Consider the following 18,942-nt stretch of genomic DNA (forward strand, 5'->3'; position numbering starts at 1 on the left):
AGCATTAAGCCTCCATCCTTATCAGACAAAATTGTGAAAAATGCAGTTCTTATCATCCACCATCAGAGTTCATCAAGAGGAGGTCACAAGAAGATCCATCTGAAAGCATCGTTTACCAATTTTTAAAATATATATATATATATTTATCTGTCTATATGGTATACAAAACAGACTGCTGCTAACGCCAGGTAAATGTTATTATAAAGCTCCCACATCAAGAAGAAAATCTCAGTACTTCAAAGGCCAAGAAGCCTTAGTGAAGCCTCCCTTGTTCTTAAAATGTTTTTCTCAAGCTCCGTATCTGCTGCTGAGGCTACGGTTAAAACCCCCATGAATCTGGGTCCCTTTTAAGGTGGCCTTGGCAGAGAGGCAGGCCTGGGGCCCTCAGTGGAAGGCAAGGGGCAAGCTACTAGCTGAAAGGAAAAGCAGAGAAGGCAAGAACCCTAGCTCCACACCCTCATTCTGAGACACAGATTTAAGCCTTAGTTTTGATTTGAACCTAATTCTTATCCCATGTTCCTTCAAGAAGGCGGCGGCAGACCACAGCTTAGAGGTAGAAGACACTGCATGCAGCAGACTGGAGCTTCAATCTCTGGGTCTTCCAAAGAAGGGGTGGGAAAAATCCCCTCTGAAACTCTAGAAGAGCCATTGCTTTGGGCACAGTGCAACCTCACTTTACAACTGGTGCATCTCACGTCTGGATAGCCATGTTGAATTCTGGTGTTAAGTAGGAAAGGAACAAGAAAAACCCTCTATTCTTTCAAGGAACTCAGTCTGGTGTACATGACTCTCCTCTCTTTATTATCCTTACAATAACTCTGTGAAGTAGACTGGGGTGGCCTTCGTATAGAAGTGGGAACTTGAGTCTGGGTCTTCCCAGTTCTCACTCAACATTAGTCATTGCACTTGATGACGTGGAATGCAAACTCCATGGACATTTATTCCAAGTAACACTTGCTAGATTCTCTGCTGTCGTTTTCACTGTATTGCACTGGCTCTTGTGCAAGTGTGTAATGTGGGGCACGTGTGTAGAACTCGCAAGTCCAAAAGTACATGGCTAGCTCAAGGCTACCCAAAGTAAGTTTCACATTATCTGCTGTTTGCTTACCCTGCTCTGACTCTCCAGCTGCAGACTCTGTGAAGTTTGGCTTACAAGCCTATTGACCTTCAAAGGGCTCCTCTAAAAAACCCCAAGAGAAACTCTACACACTGGTCAAAATGAAACAAGCATTCTCCCGTCAACTTACAGTGCTCAGCTTACTGCAGAAAATGAGGATGCGGCGTTCATACAGCATACTGGCATAGAGGTGCAGCATGTTGTTGACATCGACAGCTACAAAATACTCAGTCAGATTCCTCTAGGGAAAAAGAAGAACAAAAGAACTTTAAGTTGCTTTTTAAAGGGGAAAAAAAAGGAAAATGTGTTGGGTGAGCTGCCTTGCCCAAATATTTATTGTCTGCTGGCAGAAAGGCTCCTGGTCTTGCCTCCCTTTGGAGGGAGTTCCAGAGACTGCAAGCAGCGACTGAGAAGGCCCTCTCTCACATCCTTACCAAACATGTCCATGATGGAGATGACACTGAGAGATGGGCTTCCCTTATGTATAGGAGAATGCAGTCCCTCAGACAGATCCAACCCAAGCTATGAAGGCTGAAATTAAGCCCCTCCCAACTCATCCTGTGACTTCCCATCCCAGTCATGGAGCAAAGGCAGTGTAAACCAGCACCATTCAAGTGCCTTTACAGTTTTTAGCAGAACTGAGTTGATTTATAGCATCCAAAGACCTGGGTTGTGTTTCCCCCCCCCTTTTGAAACCCAAGACTGCTGCTGGGTTTCAAAGAAACCCGCTTCATAATTAAGCAATCAGGAATGGCAGCTGAGTGGATGGCCACCGAGCCAAGGAGAGTCATGTGTTCGAGAGCTCATCTTCTAATGCACAATCACTTATAAGGATGTTAATAAAAGCACATTTAGGTTCATTATGAATTCGAGTGGGACCTTAAACCTTTCAGAAACAGAGTAAACAAAGGGACACGTGCTCATACATGTGCACAACTCCCTCCCCAACTCCCCAAAAGATGACAAAGAGCAAAGAGGATTTAGAATCACGGAGAAGCACAGAGAGCCCATTAGCACTTTTGACAGATCCAAAGATAACTCTTTAAAAAACCCTCTAATACTTGGCCTGAGAAGTTTGCCAAGAGGCTTCATACTGTGCAGAAATATGTTCCACAGCTTGCTGTCCAAATACAAAGGAAAAGCTACAGACAAAAAATTAAGCACGGCCTTTGGTAAAGATCTGTTGTGTTTTGTGATTTATAAACAAAAAACCCAACAAAATTAAAAAAAAAACCTGAACATAGAAATAAATACACATTGATTAATAAATGCTGCATCAGTGTACTGATGCTATTCAGGTCTTATTAGATCCCTCGAAGTGAGAAAGGTGCTATAAAATCCAGGTAGAGTAACAGGAGATGGAGCAGGGAAGAGAGAGAGAGAGAACAGATTTTATCCCAAACTCTCAACTGGCAAGGATATTTTTCTTCTTCCCCGTATCTTATCCCATCTGTGCTGATTAGCAAGATGTTTGTGTCTAAACAGAAGCCTTTTGGAAGCTGTATCTGCTTCATGGCATGTGAATGGTAAAAAAAAAAGGCAGACAGACAGAAAAAGCAGTTCATAGTGATGACATCACAAGCCTGCCAAAAGCACTGCATGATTGGTGGCAAGAAATCTGAACAGCACTACCAACTTTCACGGAACAGCAAGGGATCCAGAGAAGTCTTCCTTCAACAGCCGCACTGAGAGCAGCAGGATATGTGCAATAGCGCTTACTTCAACCTGACTTGTAACTAGAGAATTACTCAACGGATCGTCCCCTGTTGACCTACTTCGCTGGTCAATAGCCATATAACGTGAGGTCACCACTTTGTGGTGGGATCCCCTCCACTTCCCTATTTATATGCACCACTCAAAAACAAGATCATCATCGTCTTAGAACTGCAGAGCTGGAAGGGATCTTGTGGATCATCGAGTCCAGACACTGTCAAGGAGACACAGTGGGGAATCGAACCCATTACCTCTGGGATGGTTATTTGTCAATCTACGACCTAACCTTGATTGTAGGAACTGAAGGCTCTTTTTAAAAAAAGGAATATTGAGCACTTTTAATACTTCTCCACTCCAAATGTGCTGAAACCTTGTACGAGGGGAAAGGAAGGGAATCTGACAGAAGCAAATACAGGAAAAGAACGACAGAATAATGGGGATTTGATGACCTTCTGGGGCTTCATAAAAACTGCCTGAGCATGACAGTGGTTGTTTGGGACACTGATGTAGCAATACGTTTGTGGGTGCGGGTGTCATCTGAATATATTTCCCCTCAATAAAAAGATACCACTCTAGGGAGCCTGGGGATTAGGAAAAGAGTGCTGAGAGACCAGCAAAGACCACGTGGGAGGCAGAAGTCTTATAGTTCTCTGAAAAGTTTACGCTTTCGCCTTAACAGCATGAACAGAAATGTGAACATGGAAGTGTATAAGTAAAAATATAAGGGGACAAAAGTCTCTGCCAATCTGTGATGTTCAGAGAGAGAGAAGATGTGAAAGAACATACTGGTCATGCACAGAAATGCAGAAGCTTCCAAGGGAGGTGAAACCCAAAGCATCAGCTCACTCAGAATGTTAAGCTACTCTGAGAGAAGATGCCGCTATTTATTTCTGAATCTAAACAAATTGGCTGCTGAAGGCTCAATCTGTAACAATTTACCATTTCTGATAATTATTTAGCATGAATTAAATCTGACGAACCGCGGCAAAGCTTTGTCTAATGAAGCTATTAGATCTTAGCCAAGGGGGTGGCTGACATTCACTGTAGTTTTGAACCATAACATACACATCTTTCAGGTAAACCGTTGAGTAAGAAGGGTGGCAATGTATCACTCAATGTGACTGCCCAACTTTTCCACTTGGTTCACTGCCTCCTTCTTATAAAAACTTGCTTCAACAGGATTTAGGTGGCATTATTTAATTTTCCTTGTCCCAACAAGCTGTCAGCACAGAGTCCTTGACATCAGTCAGAAAACCATACTAATGCAAAAGAACATTGCTACTATGGATTGTCTTCATATCCAGGCCGTGCTAGGTACTGTTCATGTGTGCTTCATGATTAGATGAACAAGACAAAAGAAAGCTGAGGAGAGTCCAGAGTGAGGAAGCAACAAATTGGCAGAACCACAAGAGTATTCCCGCCAGCTCCTGCATTTGGTTTGCATTTGCTTCCCTTTGCTCCAGGACCCACACATGCAAAGTCAAATAAAATGTTTAAAGGCCAATGTTTGTATCACATCCATTGTTCTGTTATTCTTCCTCAACAAGCCTTCAACCTCTCCAGGCAACTCTTTTGGACACCCTTCAATGAAAGCATCAAGGACACCACCCAAATCTGTGCTATATATTCCCCAGCCTCCCTCTCTCTCTCTCTCTCTCTCTCTCACTCACTCACACACACACACACAACTTAAGTGAAGATGCCTTCAAGTATTATAAGTCACATCCTCCTCATAGACTGAATTTGTAATTTTAAAATCCTTTCCAAGTCTTCCTGGCCCAAAGCCTTCAATTTTTATAGCATCCTTTGATTCACAAGCATTCAGAATGTCTACTGCTCAAATGTTATGGGAAGTTGACTCATACATTGGGATTCCTGCCAACCAAAACTGGCAGACAGAAAACGTAACAGTGCAGAAGTTGGTGAGGGGAGCCTATATTTCTGAAATAACGTGTGTGCACAAACATGTGGTACTGAATACAACCAGCCACAAGAACTTTCACAAGAAAAAGGAGAGAGTTTCATTCCCTAACTTGCTGTGGTTTCAGTGTGCATCTCGGTTTCTCCAACTAAAACAGAACCAAGCACACAAAGAGAAAAGTTTCTTAAGGGAAAAGGAGTTATTTATCTGCAATGGATGGTTTTTGAGTGGTCATCTCATGGGTTTTGCCTTTACAGAAAGAACTAATAAAAAAATGGTTACCCAGAGTGTCAGGAAAGAATACTGACATTGTAGGGCCCTAAGATCCTCTCTCTCTCTCTCTCTCTCTCTCTCACACACACACACACACACACACACACACACAGTGCGCGCACACACATACAAATACAGTCTGCAAGCATTTATGTGTGTGGTGTGATGCATGTCATGTGTTTCCATGTGACTTTCTCCTGTTTCCCAACAGACATGATTTCTGAACTTCAGTCTGAGCCAAGAGACTTTTCCATCCAACAACGCAGGAGGGATTACTCACATTTTCAGGTATATTGGGAAGTTCTCTGGTGTCAGGCACAGTAAAGTAAGAGTGCTAGGAGGAGGATGAAGGGAGAAAAGTTAAATATATATACATATATATATGTTAGCACTTTCTTCTAGTATCAAACATTTATTTTAAAACATGTTTTTCTTTCTGTCTGGAATGTAAACCAATACATACATTGTTTGCAGTAGCAAAATAATATGAAAGTCACGCAACAGTATTAACAGTACAAAATACAACGACGTTCCACAGCAGCCAGAAGCTGCACAGAAGCCAACCCATTGGTATAACATCCTTTCTGTACAAGTACACGGTGTGGTGTTTAAACCACTGCCCCAACATCTGTATATAAAGCTAGACTAGATCACTCTTTGGTGATCTTGCTGACCTTCTTAGGTGGCTGAAAATGCCTGCACTGTTCAGGTGCAGACCAGGAAGCTTTTATACCCTCTAACACAGTGGTCCCCAACCTTGGGCCTCCAGATGTTCTTGGACTTCAACTCCCAGAACTCATGGCCAGCAGAGATGGTGGTGAAGGCTTCTGGGAGCTGAAGTCCAAAAACATCTGGAGGCCCAAGGTTGGGGACCACTGCTCTAACATTTGGAATTCTTTAAGCTGAATGTGGACACACCCACAACTGCACAGGGAAAATATAGTAGAGTTGTGGCACTCTAGTATAGAAAAGAGAAAGTCTACAATCAGAATATAAAAGCTTTTCAAAGCCCCTTGCAATAATACTTGGCAAACTAATAGATGGAGACCTGCATAATTTATAGTAGTTGCAAAATTTAGCTGTTCTGGGTGTGGGACTGTGATTTTTTTTTCATACTGGTGTTATTTCAGTTCACTGTTATACTTTTGTGAAGCTCCTCAGAACCTGTCCTGATACCTGTTGTGTATCTGATATTTTAGCACCCGGCGAAGAACATATGGACTGAAGCATACAGGAGCAGCTAAAGCAGCTTTGCTCGTGAGAGAGGAAGAAACAGGTACAAGACAGTCATCCTGTTCCAATCCTCTCACTGTTTTTATTTGGCTGGAAAGGGGCAGAATGCCAGGAAGAAGGGGAGCCTAACAAGAAAGGCGCTGCAGGGTGAAAAGAATGGTGGAGCCACGGAGGCGCATGTCTGTGGAAAATAAGCACGGGTAGGGAAACGGGCAGGCAACAGCAGGCAAGACAGAGCCTGAAAACAGCACAGCTCCTGAGCGCTGCTCTGATACTCTTTCCCCTGCTCCACTGCCCATGAAATGTCCATGGCAAAGAGAGGTCAAGAAGATTCCTACAGCGTGCTGGAATGTGACGGCTCAAACACCCCAGCCTTTCAACCCTGCCACCAAAAGAGTCCATCCTCAGCAACAGAGATGTGTGTACTCTCTCTCTCTCTCTCTGTGCGTGTGCTGGGGAGTGGATGGCTTCCCTTGATGCGATCGAGATGCCTCCCGCATCAACTGGAGACCTCGCTAGTCTAAGCAGCTCCTACCTGTTTACTGATATTACAGAACAAAATCACGAGAAGGAGCTCTCTGGAGCCAGCACTTGGTGTAGAAACTGCAGGAGGGAGGAAAGACAGCTCTAAGCAGAATAGCAGAGTTTTCATACTCTTCCCATTTTGATAACAACTGCCAGGAGGAAAAGATCTGCTCTGCTAAAAGCACCACGCAGAGCACCTGACAGGCCACCTAAAATTGTCCCCACTGAGAAAGTTACTGAGTGCTTCCCCACTATCTAATTTAACAAAGAAGCAGCCAAAGAAAACTGCCACCTTGTAAAATGGCAAGCCTGCTCCGGCCCTCCCTGATACTTTGAGTGAAGCCTTTTCCAGGACTGTTGAATAGGATAACTGATTGTAACTAGGGTTGACAGGGAGGCTGGGCTGGGAAGGAGGAACAAATCGTGCCTGGGAAATATTGTACTAAAATTCCAGCATCTGCTCTTGTTTCCCATGGACACCGGAGATGCTAGGCAAGCACTGGTTCTCACCCACTACCCCTCAAGTGACAGTCCCATCAAACCTCAGAAACCAGCTCCTCTTCTCTACACCCAAATTACCTCCAGGAGGAAGCCAAGACTACCCACATGGACACTCTGAAGAGACACTGTCCTGTTCCCCTCCTCTTTGGAGACCCGGTAAAGTTTATGAGCAAAGTGAGGCCTGTGAGCCATGTGTGGGCCCTCCCCCCCCCCGCCCGGCAGCCATTTCTGCAGCCCCACAGAGCTCCCCCTACCCCACCCCCTTTCCCCCCATAAATCTGGTTTCTTCTCCTCTTGGAAGCCTCCTGAAGTAGCAGTTTTTCTACAGGGCAAAGTAAAAAAATGAAAACCAGAAACAGACATCTAGTCATTTCATATTCTTTTAAATACACACACGCACATATATGTATGGAGAAAATTTGTGGACATTCTGGGGACTACTATTGATTTATTTATTTGGGTTTTATCCCATGTTTGTTCCTGGTGGGGCCTCAAGATGGCTACCAGGGGATCTGTGGGCCAACATTTGGCCTCTAGACCTTTCGAAATTGCCTGTCCCTGCATGCAAAAGACTGAAGCATCTCAGACACACACGCACAGGCTGAGATTTAAGACAGCAGACAGCCTTTAATAGGGACTTCCATTTTTCAACCTTCCATTTAATTTTTATATCAGTACTACCTCTTGAAGACGGGCGGGAGAAAAAAAGCTTAATGCTTTCCATTCAACCCACAGTGCAATCCTATGCATGCCTTGTCAAAAATTAAGTCTCACTGGCCAAAAACTTTAGTTTCTTTTACATAAGCAGAAGAGGAAATACAGAAGCCTCTGCTGCTCTTGGATGAGGTGTCAATTTCATGGTATTCAGGCATATTAGCCACCATGTTTGCTCTTCCCCATATGTAAAAACAGAATAAAGTTCTGGCCACTAAGTTTTCAATCCAGACAAAAATAAACAACAAGTAAAAAATAATAATAATTAAAAAACCAGAAATGTTGCTGCATTTCAATGGAGGCTTTCATGGATAGAGCCACTTCTTCAGAGTTTTTAATAAAGTTATTTCCGTGTAACTGAGTACAGGGCTACAGCAAGAGAGAATAAAATGCTCCCACCGTTTCCTTATATCAGATATGCTACTTACCACACTGAGATGAACAGAAGTACCTGGCTCAGGAATCGGCAGTTTATAAAGTGTTTCTAGGAGTTCATACCACTGGCTCTCCTGAAACAAGCAACAACAATAGCTGTAAAAAGCAAAGTAGACTTGGATAACATGGCTATAAAGCAGGGGATCTAACAGTCATACACGCTCTCACTCATAATCAAGATGGGGAAACTTCTTCAGCCTGAGGGGCCCAATTAAATTCAAGAAACATTCCAGTGGTTAATGCCAAAGACAAATGGGGGAGGAGCAAAAAAAAATACCAGGGTATTATAGTTTTATGATCTCGCCACTGGTAATTAAGCATTTCAACTTTTTAAAATGGGAGAGGAGGAAGTGTTCAAATGTTGAGAAACTATATAGTGACAGTGTCATGCGCCATCTAAGGAAGCCCAGGAACCAGAATGGCATTTCAAGGAGGGAAAAGAACAGTTATGGACTCTCAACTTTTGAGGAGACTAATGGCAAAAAGAACATTATAAATCAAAGTGCCTTCCTACAAGCTTCCTTACTGGCATAAATAACTCCATCTGGAGATATGACACGGAAAAAAAACTACCCTTCCTAAAAAGAGGCTGCATGAATGAGTATTGTCATGCGTCTCAAAAATGCCCATTGTATTTGTAATACAGAAGCCACTCTATGCGCAAATGCTATCACTTGTAGAGACAGGCATTTTACTGGTAAATGCAGTGCACAAGACCTGGGACACTGACATCCGAAATGTAACCAGCAGAGAGACTTTTCATGTTGTGTGAATGAAACCTTCTAGGACCTCTTCTTGTTGAAAACAATTTTGGGGCCCATTCAGATATGAAACTCCTATGAAAACCTCCAACATTTTGGAAACAACATGAACAGGATATAGATTTACTCTGCTTTGCTATGGGAGCAAGAGGTTGACTGCCACCCTCTTGTGTGAGCTAAATGTTCTCATTTAAAAATTCATGCCCTTTTCTCTATGCCTCTGAGATGCATACTTCAGGTTTCATCACCTCAGTAATTCACAGGTGTGCAATTTGGAAGTCTTCATATGACCCATTTCTGGGGTGAAATATGTCACATCTGAACCAAGCCTCAGATTTGAATATTTATACAATTTCACAGAAACACACATGTACGCCTTTAAAACCATGCACGCTTAGGCATAGCCAGACACTTAGACAGTGGGAACGCTCTGGATAGGTACCTGGCCTTTCACTGTGTAGTCTGCCAAGATGTTGAGCAGCTTATAAAAAACTTCGAACCATGGGAGGTAACTTTAAAAGAGAAAGAAAGAAAGGTTAATTTAAAAAAACCCTTAAGAAAAACATTTGTTTCATTTTGCAAAATATTCTTAGCAACTATTAACATTTTTTTTTTGTAATGCTTGTCAACCACACCAGCAGCTCAGCTTCCACATCTCTGGCATCCCCACTGCTTTCCACATTACATTATATATTCTTAGGCATCCTACAGTCTCGAGAGACTATAGAAACATGCTCTGTATGGAGGACTTGGAACAGCATCTAATGTGCCTGAGAAGGCCAATCCGAGAGTGACCATCCTTTCCACACTGAAGACAAATACAATCTATCCCCTGTCCAGCTCCCTGATTTTGCTGCTTCCAGGACTGCCTCTTGGCCTCGGCCTGCTGGATAAGGGTGTCTTCAAATTGGGAGAGACCATGATGCACCACCTGCCTCCAGGCTGAACTCTCAGATGTCAGGGCTTCCCATCTCTTGAGGTCCATTCCTAAGGCCTTCAGATCCCGCTTGCAGATGTCCTTGTATCGCAGCTGTGGTCTCCCTCTGGGGCGATTTCCCTGCACTAATTCTCCATACAGAAGATCTTTTGGAATCCGACCATCAGCCATCCTCACAACATGCCCAAGCCAACGTAGGCGTCGCTGTTTCAGTAATGTATACATGCTGAAAATTCCAGCTCGATCTAGAACTACTCTATTTGTAACTTTGTCCTGCCAGGTGATACCAAAAATGCATTGGAGACAATGCATATGGAAGGTGTTCAGCTTCCACTCATATAACATCAGCATGAGCAAAAGCAAAAGCGAAGCGTGCTGCTTATATACCGCCTCATAGCGCTTCAAGCACTCCCTGGGTGGTTTACAAGTTAATTATGCAGGCTACACATTGCCCCCCAAGCGAGCTGGGTACTCATTTTACCAACCTCGGAAGGATAGAAGGCTGAGTCAACCTTGAGCCAGCTACCGGGGATTGAACCCCAGGTCGTGAGCACAGTTTTGGCTGCAGTACAGTGGTTTAATCACTGTGCCATGAGGCACAGTGAAAAATGCATATGCTAAAAAGCCAGGCCAAGCAGTAAGGCACCTTCCACAGAAATACTGATCTCAAAAACAAAAAAACCAACAAAAAAACAACAACTGGTTTCTGTTGCAAGATTACTGGAGCTTTGGATCTGACAGCATGGTTTTTGGGTCAGTGGGATCATACAAAAACTCTGCTAGGAATTCCGTTGAAAACTATGAACAGTGGATAAGGAAGGCACAAACTTTCACCACTTCTCCCCATGGAAAATGGAGGGCTCCATAGCAATGAAGGAACAAGAGCTAAGACTCTTCCAAAGCATGTCTCTCTTTATTGTTAGGGGTCATCAAGTCAGAACTGACAGTGACCATAATAGGGCTTTCAAGGTACATGACGTATTTCAAAGTGTGGTTTTGCCAATTCCACTTCCTCCCAGTGAGTTTCTGTGGCAGAGCCAGGGAATCAAACCCGGGTCTCCTGAGTCCTAGTTCATTACTTTAGCCAGTAGATCACCCGGAGCATCCATATCAGCCTTACTCATGGTCAAACAAGTCAGTGCTCCATCGGTCAGGCCCTGTAATAAATGAAGTGAGACACAGCAGACGTGACAGATAATGGGAAAAGGGCAATACTGTTCATGTCTGCCTGTATCTTCCGCAAGCTATGGTAAAATTTCAGTAGCTTATCAACCTTGTGTTGATAAAGAACTTAATTTTTCACATTCTATCTCTGTTCACAGTACATTCCAAGCATCACTGGGAGGAACTGGCTATGGACCCTGTTGACAAGACAGTTACCACTTTAGAACAGAATTGCTGAGTTTGGTATCAGAAAGTAAACACTGGGGGGTGTTTGAGAGTCCACTTCCCATTTCTAAGACTTATCAACATCAACGGAGTCAAGAGCCACCATAAAAGCATCAAAAAAGAGAAAGGCCTCTTTGGAGCAGGAGCTCTGCTCAGTGATTAAGAAGAAATCCAGTAAACACCCTCAAGCGTGGAAGACTGAGCCACCAGAGGAATGAAGGCAAGGGTACAACATTCTTCCAAACTTGATTCTCTGGTGTGTGTTTTTAAGCATCCCAAAGGAAGCGCTATTGAACGATGCTACAAGCCGGCTTGGGTGCTTTGCCACTGAGACATTGTTTTGAAAAGAGACTTTTGTTCCACCTATCAAATACTTATGTTTTCTAATGACAGAGTTCTATTTCCTGTGCACAGTTTCAGACTATTACAGAATTATTAGCTCTCAAAGGGGATGGGCACACACTGAATATGAATAAGGTTATGTGCTGTCCAGTCACATTTAAAAGAAGAGTCAAACTTAAGGCCTGAAGGTCGCTTTCAATGTTCATGCTTAAGAGACGGGAAAACCTTTCTTTCTTTCTTTTTTTTAAGTAGAATTCTCAAAAATCTCACAGTCAGTACACAGCCACGCCAAGGAAATTCTGAGTTATAGTCCAAAAGAGAGAGAGAAAACTATTTCTGATCTCCATAATGAAGGCAACTTAGTAGGAAAAAAAGTTCACTGACTTGAGCAGTTGATTCAGAAAAAAAGCATAATGGGATCTGTTATTTCTCCTTGCTTTTTTTGTAAGTGCATGCATAAAGGAACAGAATGTTTAACCAATTCTGACCCATTTTGAGATTTCTGAATGCTACCCAGAGATTTCTACCAAAAATTACTTCCACTTCAACCCAAGATGAGGGAAAAAAAGAAAGTGTAACTGTGTTGCATATTATGCCTTTGCATGCTGTTTTCCTGGCTTAGTAGTCTCCTCCTCTTTCTCTCGTGCTCATCACATTCTACACACCAGTCTTTGCCTAACATGATATTCAGAATAAATCCTTCTGTATCGGGATTTCTTGCTATTGCAAAGAAATACTGTACATCCCTGTGCTGCTATAGGGGAATCCACGTGCTTAGTACAGTATTATTATTATTATCATCGTCTGAAGGTGGCATCAATGTAACACAGTCCCTTCAGGGACCTTTGCTACCAAGGGAATCGGATCAGATCTTGCACAGATGAGGGGACATTAAACTTCCAGAAAAAAATGAGAACTTAGCAGTGTCAAACAAGAGGTTTATTAACAAAACAGCCAACAGAAATATAGGCGCGCACAGAGGGACCACAGCGAGTACATCTAATGAAAAGGTTTAGAAGCTCAGCCTATGGTTTTTCTCTAAGGTGTAAGTATCAAAACGCACAGCGTGCCTTTGGGGAGCTGGGCTCACTTTGCTAAGCAACCATGTACCAGCTCCCTTTCCTCTAAATAGGCTCTTGCAAGTGCAGGAGAGTTCCCAGGGGGGGCCTGTGTTGCCCTTTCATCTGGGGAGAGAATGCAGCAGACATTCTGCCTTGAGCAGTTTATGTGGGGATGTGGGCCAATTTCAATCCACCAAGCAGGCCCATAGGGAAAAGTGTGTCCCCCCCTTCTGCCCACTCGCCGGCTTCTTCATCACGCTCAAGCTGAATTCTGGATAGAAACTAATTCTACAATTTTCTTACAAACAAATTCTTATTGGACACGACAGAACCCAACTGTGTTGCACCTCAATTATGTAAAGCGGAGGATGGTGGTCGTTATTCTGGATGAAATCAGTCCATTGCTGGATGATGCCAGGGGATATGATTACTTAACGGGACAATTCACTTATTTGCAAAAACCCAAGTAAAAAAATGAGGCGCTCACAAATGGGAGGATTTCAGAAACCGGCGTTAACAGAGAAAACAACAGCCTTTCCTCTTTGCTCAGAAACGGAAATGGGACTCTGTGCTATGCATATGCCTCAAATAATAAGTCAAGAGCCTTATTCAGCAGTAGATTATTCATGCTGAATATTTTTACAAGTTAACTTTAGCAGAGGTTTGCGCTCTGCCTTTCCTTCCAGTGCATGCAGAGCTATCCAATTTTACCCAGCAGTTGGCAGAGGAGGAAAAAGAGAAAGGGGGGGGGGGAGAGAGAAAGAGAGAAAATGTTTCATGATAAAGCATTTGAACCGAAAAGAATCCTTCATCTTGCAAACCAGACTACCTCCCAGAAATTACTATCAAAGTATTTTTCCCCCTCCCCTCACTTGTGGAACAGAAAGCTGTTCTCTCCTCATGCAAAGGTCCTCTGGTCTCAATGGAACTGAGGTGAAAAATGCAGGACATAGATGTGGAATTAAACTCTCAAAGTATGCCAGAACTATTTCTGTTCTAAATTCAGTTTATAGTCCATATGCCTGCAAAGACATTCTTGAAAGAATATGGTCAATGTTGCATGAAGTCTGAAAGCCAGAAAGAATAACGGAGTAACATTTCAAATAACCAGAGGACACACTCTTATTATAAAAGTATTTGTTTATTGCTTCTTAGCCTGGGAGCCCCATTCCTCAAAGTCAAAACTCTGCAAGACAAGAAAAACAACAGAATTCAAAATTTTGCAAATTCTGTTTTCATAGATCATACGATTTCGTTCTTCTTGATGTATGATTTGGAGTGTCACCTGGACAATGAACCTAACATATTTAGTACAGAGTGGTAAACAAATGTAGCACAGAGGTGCCCTTCCTTTATAACTTGAGAAATAAAGAAACTTCTCTCTATCAACCTTTTTGATATAGTCATCAACTTCCAGACCCGCTCCCAGCTTTCAGTGCTGAAGAACTATCTGCGCTCAAAGCATAATGTCAAAACAGCATCAGCTACCTCCAGCTGTCTTGTCTTCCAGAGTAACAGGGCAGCTGACCCCATAAGATGCCCCTTCTGGCCCTCTGCTCTCTGTTAAAATGAAACCTAAAGCGCAATCAACAATCATGGTCACTTTTTGTAAAATGTAACGCCCCCTCCACCTGTAATGCAAGAAATAAAAGCATTTGATTTTCAAGCAAAAGGATGTGAAATTTAGCAATTATTCTTACACAAGAGTGTTGTGCAAAACTTTTTAATAGCCATTACATGTATATGTGTGTGTGTGGGATGTTTAATAACAAAAGAGCTGGTCACTGGTCCACGCATCCAGAGTCACCTTTCATTCAGTATCCAGCCTTCAGCCCCCCCCCCACAAGCTTTCCCTGTTCTTTGGTTTGTCCGGCCACTTTTGGCCTTGGTGGCAACTGCACTAAACCCTAGCAACGAACCCGACTGACTTCCTTGCCTTAATCCTATCCACACCCAGCCTAACAAACTTTTAAACATTTCCTTAACTTCTACCAGCTGATGGGGAATCAGGGGGAAGAGAGAGAGAATTTATCTTGGGGAAGCCAGCCTGTCAGCCTTACTTTGTGTTTTCCCTTTTCAGAACACAGAGGCTGGATTTATAACTCCAACACCCTGCTCCGCATGGAACTGAAGTACCAAAAAAAAAACTAGTAGCGTGATCAGGGATTTATGGCGCATGGCTTGCTCATATTTAATTTGTAACCAAACACTTCCTCTTCCTCTTAGCTACCTCAGAACTTTTGATTAACTCTTGTTTTCACAGGTCAGAGGTTAAACAAAGGAAGGGGAAGCACTCTGTGCTGAAATTGCCCAGAGCTCGGCCACCAAAAAAAAAAGAAGAAGAAGGAAAGGGGGGAGCGTTCGGGAGAACAATCTCATTCAAGAAATATTAAAAGCCAGTGACAGGCTAGAGATTGGTCCAGACAACTGAAGTTCAAAGACTCTAAACACCATAAATCAGAGTGTCGCTGGAAGACATGAAGGCTACCTATTGGGGGGGGGGGCGCTTTTCCTCCTACAATGTAGGCGGCATCGCTTGCCCAAAGGGGACAATGCTGCTCAGAAATTATGAGAATCTAACACAACCGAGCCCTCCATCAGTCAGAAAGCTCTTTTTTGGGGCCTGGTTCCTGCTCTCTCTTAGGGAGCAAAACAGCCACATGGCTGGAGCCAGACCTGTCTGAAGGAAGCGTGCTTGTTTGTCTTTAAAAACAGTGGGCACTGAATCCCTTGAATTTTTTATGATCTAGTTAGGCCTGCCTTCGCTCTGCTACATCAGGTCTCACACTACTCCATTCAGAAGCCCATGCATCACGACCAGATTTTATGACTTCCAGGAGAGTAGTCGTGTTTGTTGATTTGTCTTGGTGCTGCTGCTGATGTTGTTTCTGTATGTTTTGTTATTTTAGCTACAACACACCTAGAATCCTGCAGCACCTCGACAGGCTAGCATAAATACAAAGGCAAGGGGTTTTGGGGGAGCAAAACCACACCGTGATAACTTCACCACCCTAGTCTACCAGAGTTGTTGTTGTGGTGGTGGGTTTTTCCTTCTTTAAGCATGCTGTGTGTGTATGCACACACACACAAAAGAAGTATTATGGGTTTGTCTGGAACACTACGATGAAACTAAGCTGAAGCCTCCCTCAATGAGCTCACTCTGCTCCCCAGATGAAAATTCAGTACTGAAGCCAAAGGAGCTTCCTGCTATTCTCCTACCCTGCTTTACACCCCACCAGCCATGCTTACCACAGGAGAAGGAAGGATTCCCCCCACATCATGAAGGCCACATGTTTTTTTTCCTGCTTAACCAGGAAAGAAAGTGGGGAGTTGCAGTGGGGGTGGGTGGGGGAAGAGATCCAGGTAGCAATCAAAACTGTTTGGATCAGGGAAGCAAAATCATGTTTCATCTCTAGCCAGGAAGAAAGGGAAAGACAGAAGCAGTCAGTTGGCAAGGAAGAGCTCAGGTCGGGACAGTTAGACCAAAACCACAACACGAAGGCATTGTAAAGTCTTTCCTCGCTGACCTAAAAAACCTTCAGCTCACTGAAGTGAAGAAGGAATATTCAGAGGTAGAAGAATGACTGAAAAAGGAAGTTTGGCACATTCAAAATCCAACAGTTCTGGCGGAACTGGAGTAAATTCTGACTGCAGCTTTCAGATAAACAAGTCACCCAAATTCTGTGGAGACGAGGCATCCTTCACAGAAGCAGGGCTTGCTTTGCATTCATAGGGACCCCAGCCCCTCAGCAGGGACTGGAAAAACTCCTGCTTGAAACCCAGATGAGCCACTATCAGTCCGTGAAAGGATAATGCTGAACTAGATGGTAGCCCCTCTCACTGGCAGAAAAACAGGCCATAGTCCAAGAGATCTATTCAAAGGGGACAGAAAAAGAACAGTCCACAGCCTTGCTTTTTTGCCAGCAGATTTTTAGGGATGCAAGCTACTTTCGTAATAAACCCTACATCATTCTCTGTAGTCCTAAAAATGTGCAAACTGCTGAAAAAAAGGAGACAAAGCTCTCAGGGAATGGATCAGTGCAGGTAGCAGAGCAGCCAAGGTAAAATTCAGCCTGAAGAGTTCCTGGATTCCAAAGTATGGTGATGCAGTAGGAGACAAGTGTTGCCTGACTAAACTAATGGAGATAGTTACAGTGGTGCCTCGCTAGACGATGATAATCCATTCCACTGAAATCACTGTTTAGTGAAATCATTGTCTAGCGAAAAGCATTTCCCTATTGGAATGCACTGAAACCTGTTTAATGCGTTCCAATGGGGAAGAATCGTCGTTGTCTAGCGAAGATCGGTCATAGGAAAGCCGCTTTGCGAACCGCTGATCAGCTGTTTAAATAGCTGTCTTGCAAAGCTTAGGCCCGAAAACACCCCTTTTTTTCGAGCGCGGAGGGAGCTGTCCAAATCATCGTCTAGCGAAAATCGGTTTGCGAAGCAGGGCCCAAACATTGTCCATCGAAATTCCCCCATAGGAATCACTGTTTTGCGAATCGCTATATCGATCGCAAAAAGTCCATGTCTAGCGAAAAAACTGTCATGCGGGGTAACTGTCTAGCGAGGCACCACTGTAATTTTAAAAAAAAGATAGGGATTGTTGAATTAGAATGATGGTATGGGGAGAAGGGTTTTATTTTAAATCTTGTCTCTCCTGAGGTCAAGCCCAGATTCCTACCTGTTTTGCCTGCAATTTGCAATGAGAAGAAAACTCCCACATGTATAATTTGAGTTGGGTGTGTGAACCCACAAAATACTGATCAGGAATAAGGATGAGGCAAATGCCCATGACCTCCCTCCACATTCACACAGTCATTACAATATCAGTCCAGCTCACTCCCAACCTCAAGCCTAATTAATAAATTTTAAAATCAACTATGCAAGAACAAACTACTCGTGTCTAATATGGCCCTTAAGTAGCCAGAAAATGTTTTAAGCACTGAACAAATGTATATCGTGCTACTGCAAAAGGGTATAAACTTAACAATTACATTTAGAATTATTCCAGCCACATACAATGGCCCTGGGGGGTTAATAGAAATGTCTTTTATAATTATCCTTGCAGACTTTATCAGACAAGCTTGAGGGGAGGGGGCAGGACTCCATTTCAAAGAGTGAACTAAAAGCAAAACAAAAAAAAAATCCAAAACAAAACCCATGGATCATAAATGTGTCAGCAGCATTTTAAGCTGTTCCTCCATGAATGACTCTTTCAAGCTCAAAATGGCAAACAATTCCATATGCTTTGCTAGTGGAAAGTATTTGATCCATTGTTCTCCGTTAACTAATTGGACCAGCCTTAATCCACCAAGATTTACTATGTACTACTCCTAAAATAAAAGGGGGGAAAAAGGAAAGAAAAACGATAGACACAGTAGTAGGAATCTAAAAATGTGTCATTAGGCAAACATATTTTATATGTTACAAATGTCTGAGCTTAACTTTCATTGGACTAAAGTGCAGCGGCTCCCACCAGCCACAAATTAAAAGCTTTAAGTGTTTACAAAGCAAACAAGATACCGTACAAGCCCCACAGATCAACTGGTGAACACTGAATGTGCTTATGACGCAGGACACTGAGTCAAAAGGCTCCAGGGACTGCCTCCTTCTTGGGTTAAATAACTGTACAACCATCTCAAAGGAGATAAGCCAAATACTAGCAGATCCATTTCTCCTGGCTAAAATACAGTGACGGGCTTGGCATGGCATGTGGTCAACAAGCAATGAGGCTGATTACATTTACACCTGGGAATTACTACTCCCTATGCAAAGTCACGATTTAAAAATGATTTTTTTTAAAAAACTTTTTGCTTCTGTGAAAGTTTGCCAAACACTCAAAGGCTTGACATAACTAAACATCAGCCCCCTGGAATGCCAAATACTGGGGGCAATAGCAAAAGCAAAGGGATACCCCTCCTGTGCCCTACTCGGGAGCTCCCCAGGGCATCCGATTCACCACTGCTGAACTAGATGGGCCTCTGGTCTAATCCAGGTCATTATACCCAGGGTTTTAT

General features: G+C 43.2%; 1 protein-coding gene across 7 annotated transcripts in view; it reads right to left on the reverse strand.

Annotated features, from left to right (window-relative positions):
• The window catches only part of DENND1A (DENN domain containing 1A), a 215,392-nt gene that overhangs the window by 88,408 nt on the left and 108,042 nt on the right, over positions 1 to 18,942 (reverse strand). For all 7 annotated transcript variants that reach the window (XR_012082234.2, XM_020793327.3, XM_020793325.3 and 4 more), the window contains exons 6-9: positions 9,636 to 9,705; positions 8,426 to 8,506; positions 5,305 to 5,358; positions 1,248 to 1,358 (exon numbers count right to left, since the gene is read on the reverse strand). Coding sequence is in view for 6 of the 7 variants with exons in the window: in XM_020793327.3 (XP_020648986.3) it covers positions 1,248 to 1,358; positions 5,305 to 5,358; positions 8,426 to 8,506; positions 9,636 to 9,705 (316 nt within the window). In the remaining variant the exon portion in view is untranslated. The remainder of the gene's footprint in view (positions 1 to 1,247; positions 1,359 to 5,304; positions 5,359 to 8,425; positions 8,507 to 9,635; positions 9,706 to 18,942) is intronic.

The sequence above is a fragment of the Pogona vitticeps genome, chromosome ZW-PAR (assembly GCF_051106095.1).
Source record: "Pogona vitticeps strain Pit_001003342236 chromosome ZW-PAR, PviZW2.1, whole genome shotgun sequence".
Classification (NCBI taxonomy): Eukaryota; Metazoa; Chordata; class Lepidosauria; order Squamata; family Agamidae; genus Pogona; species Pogona vitticeps.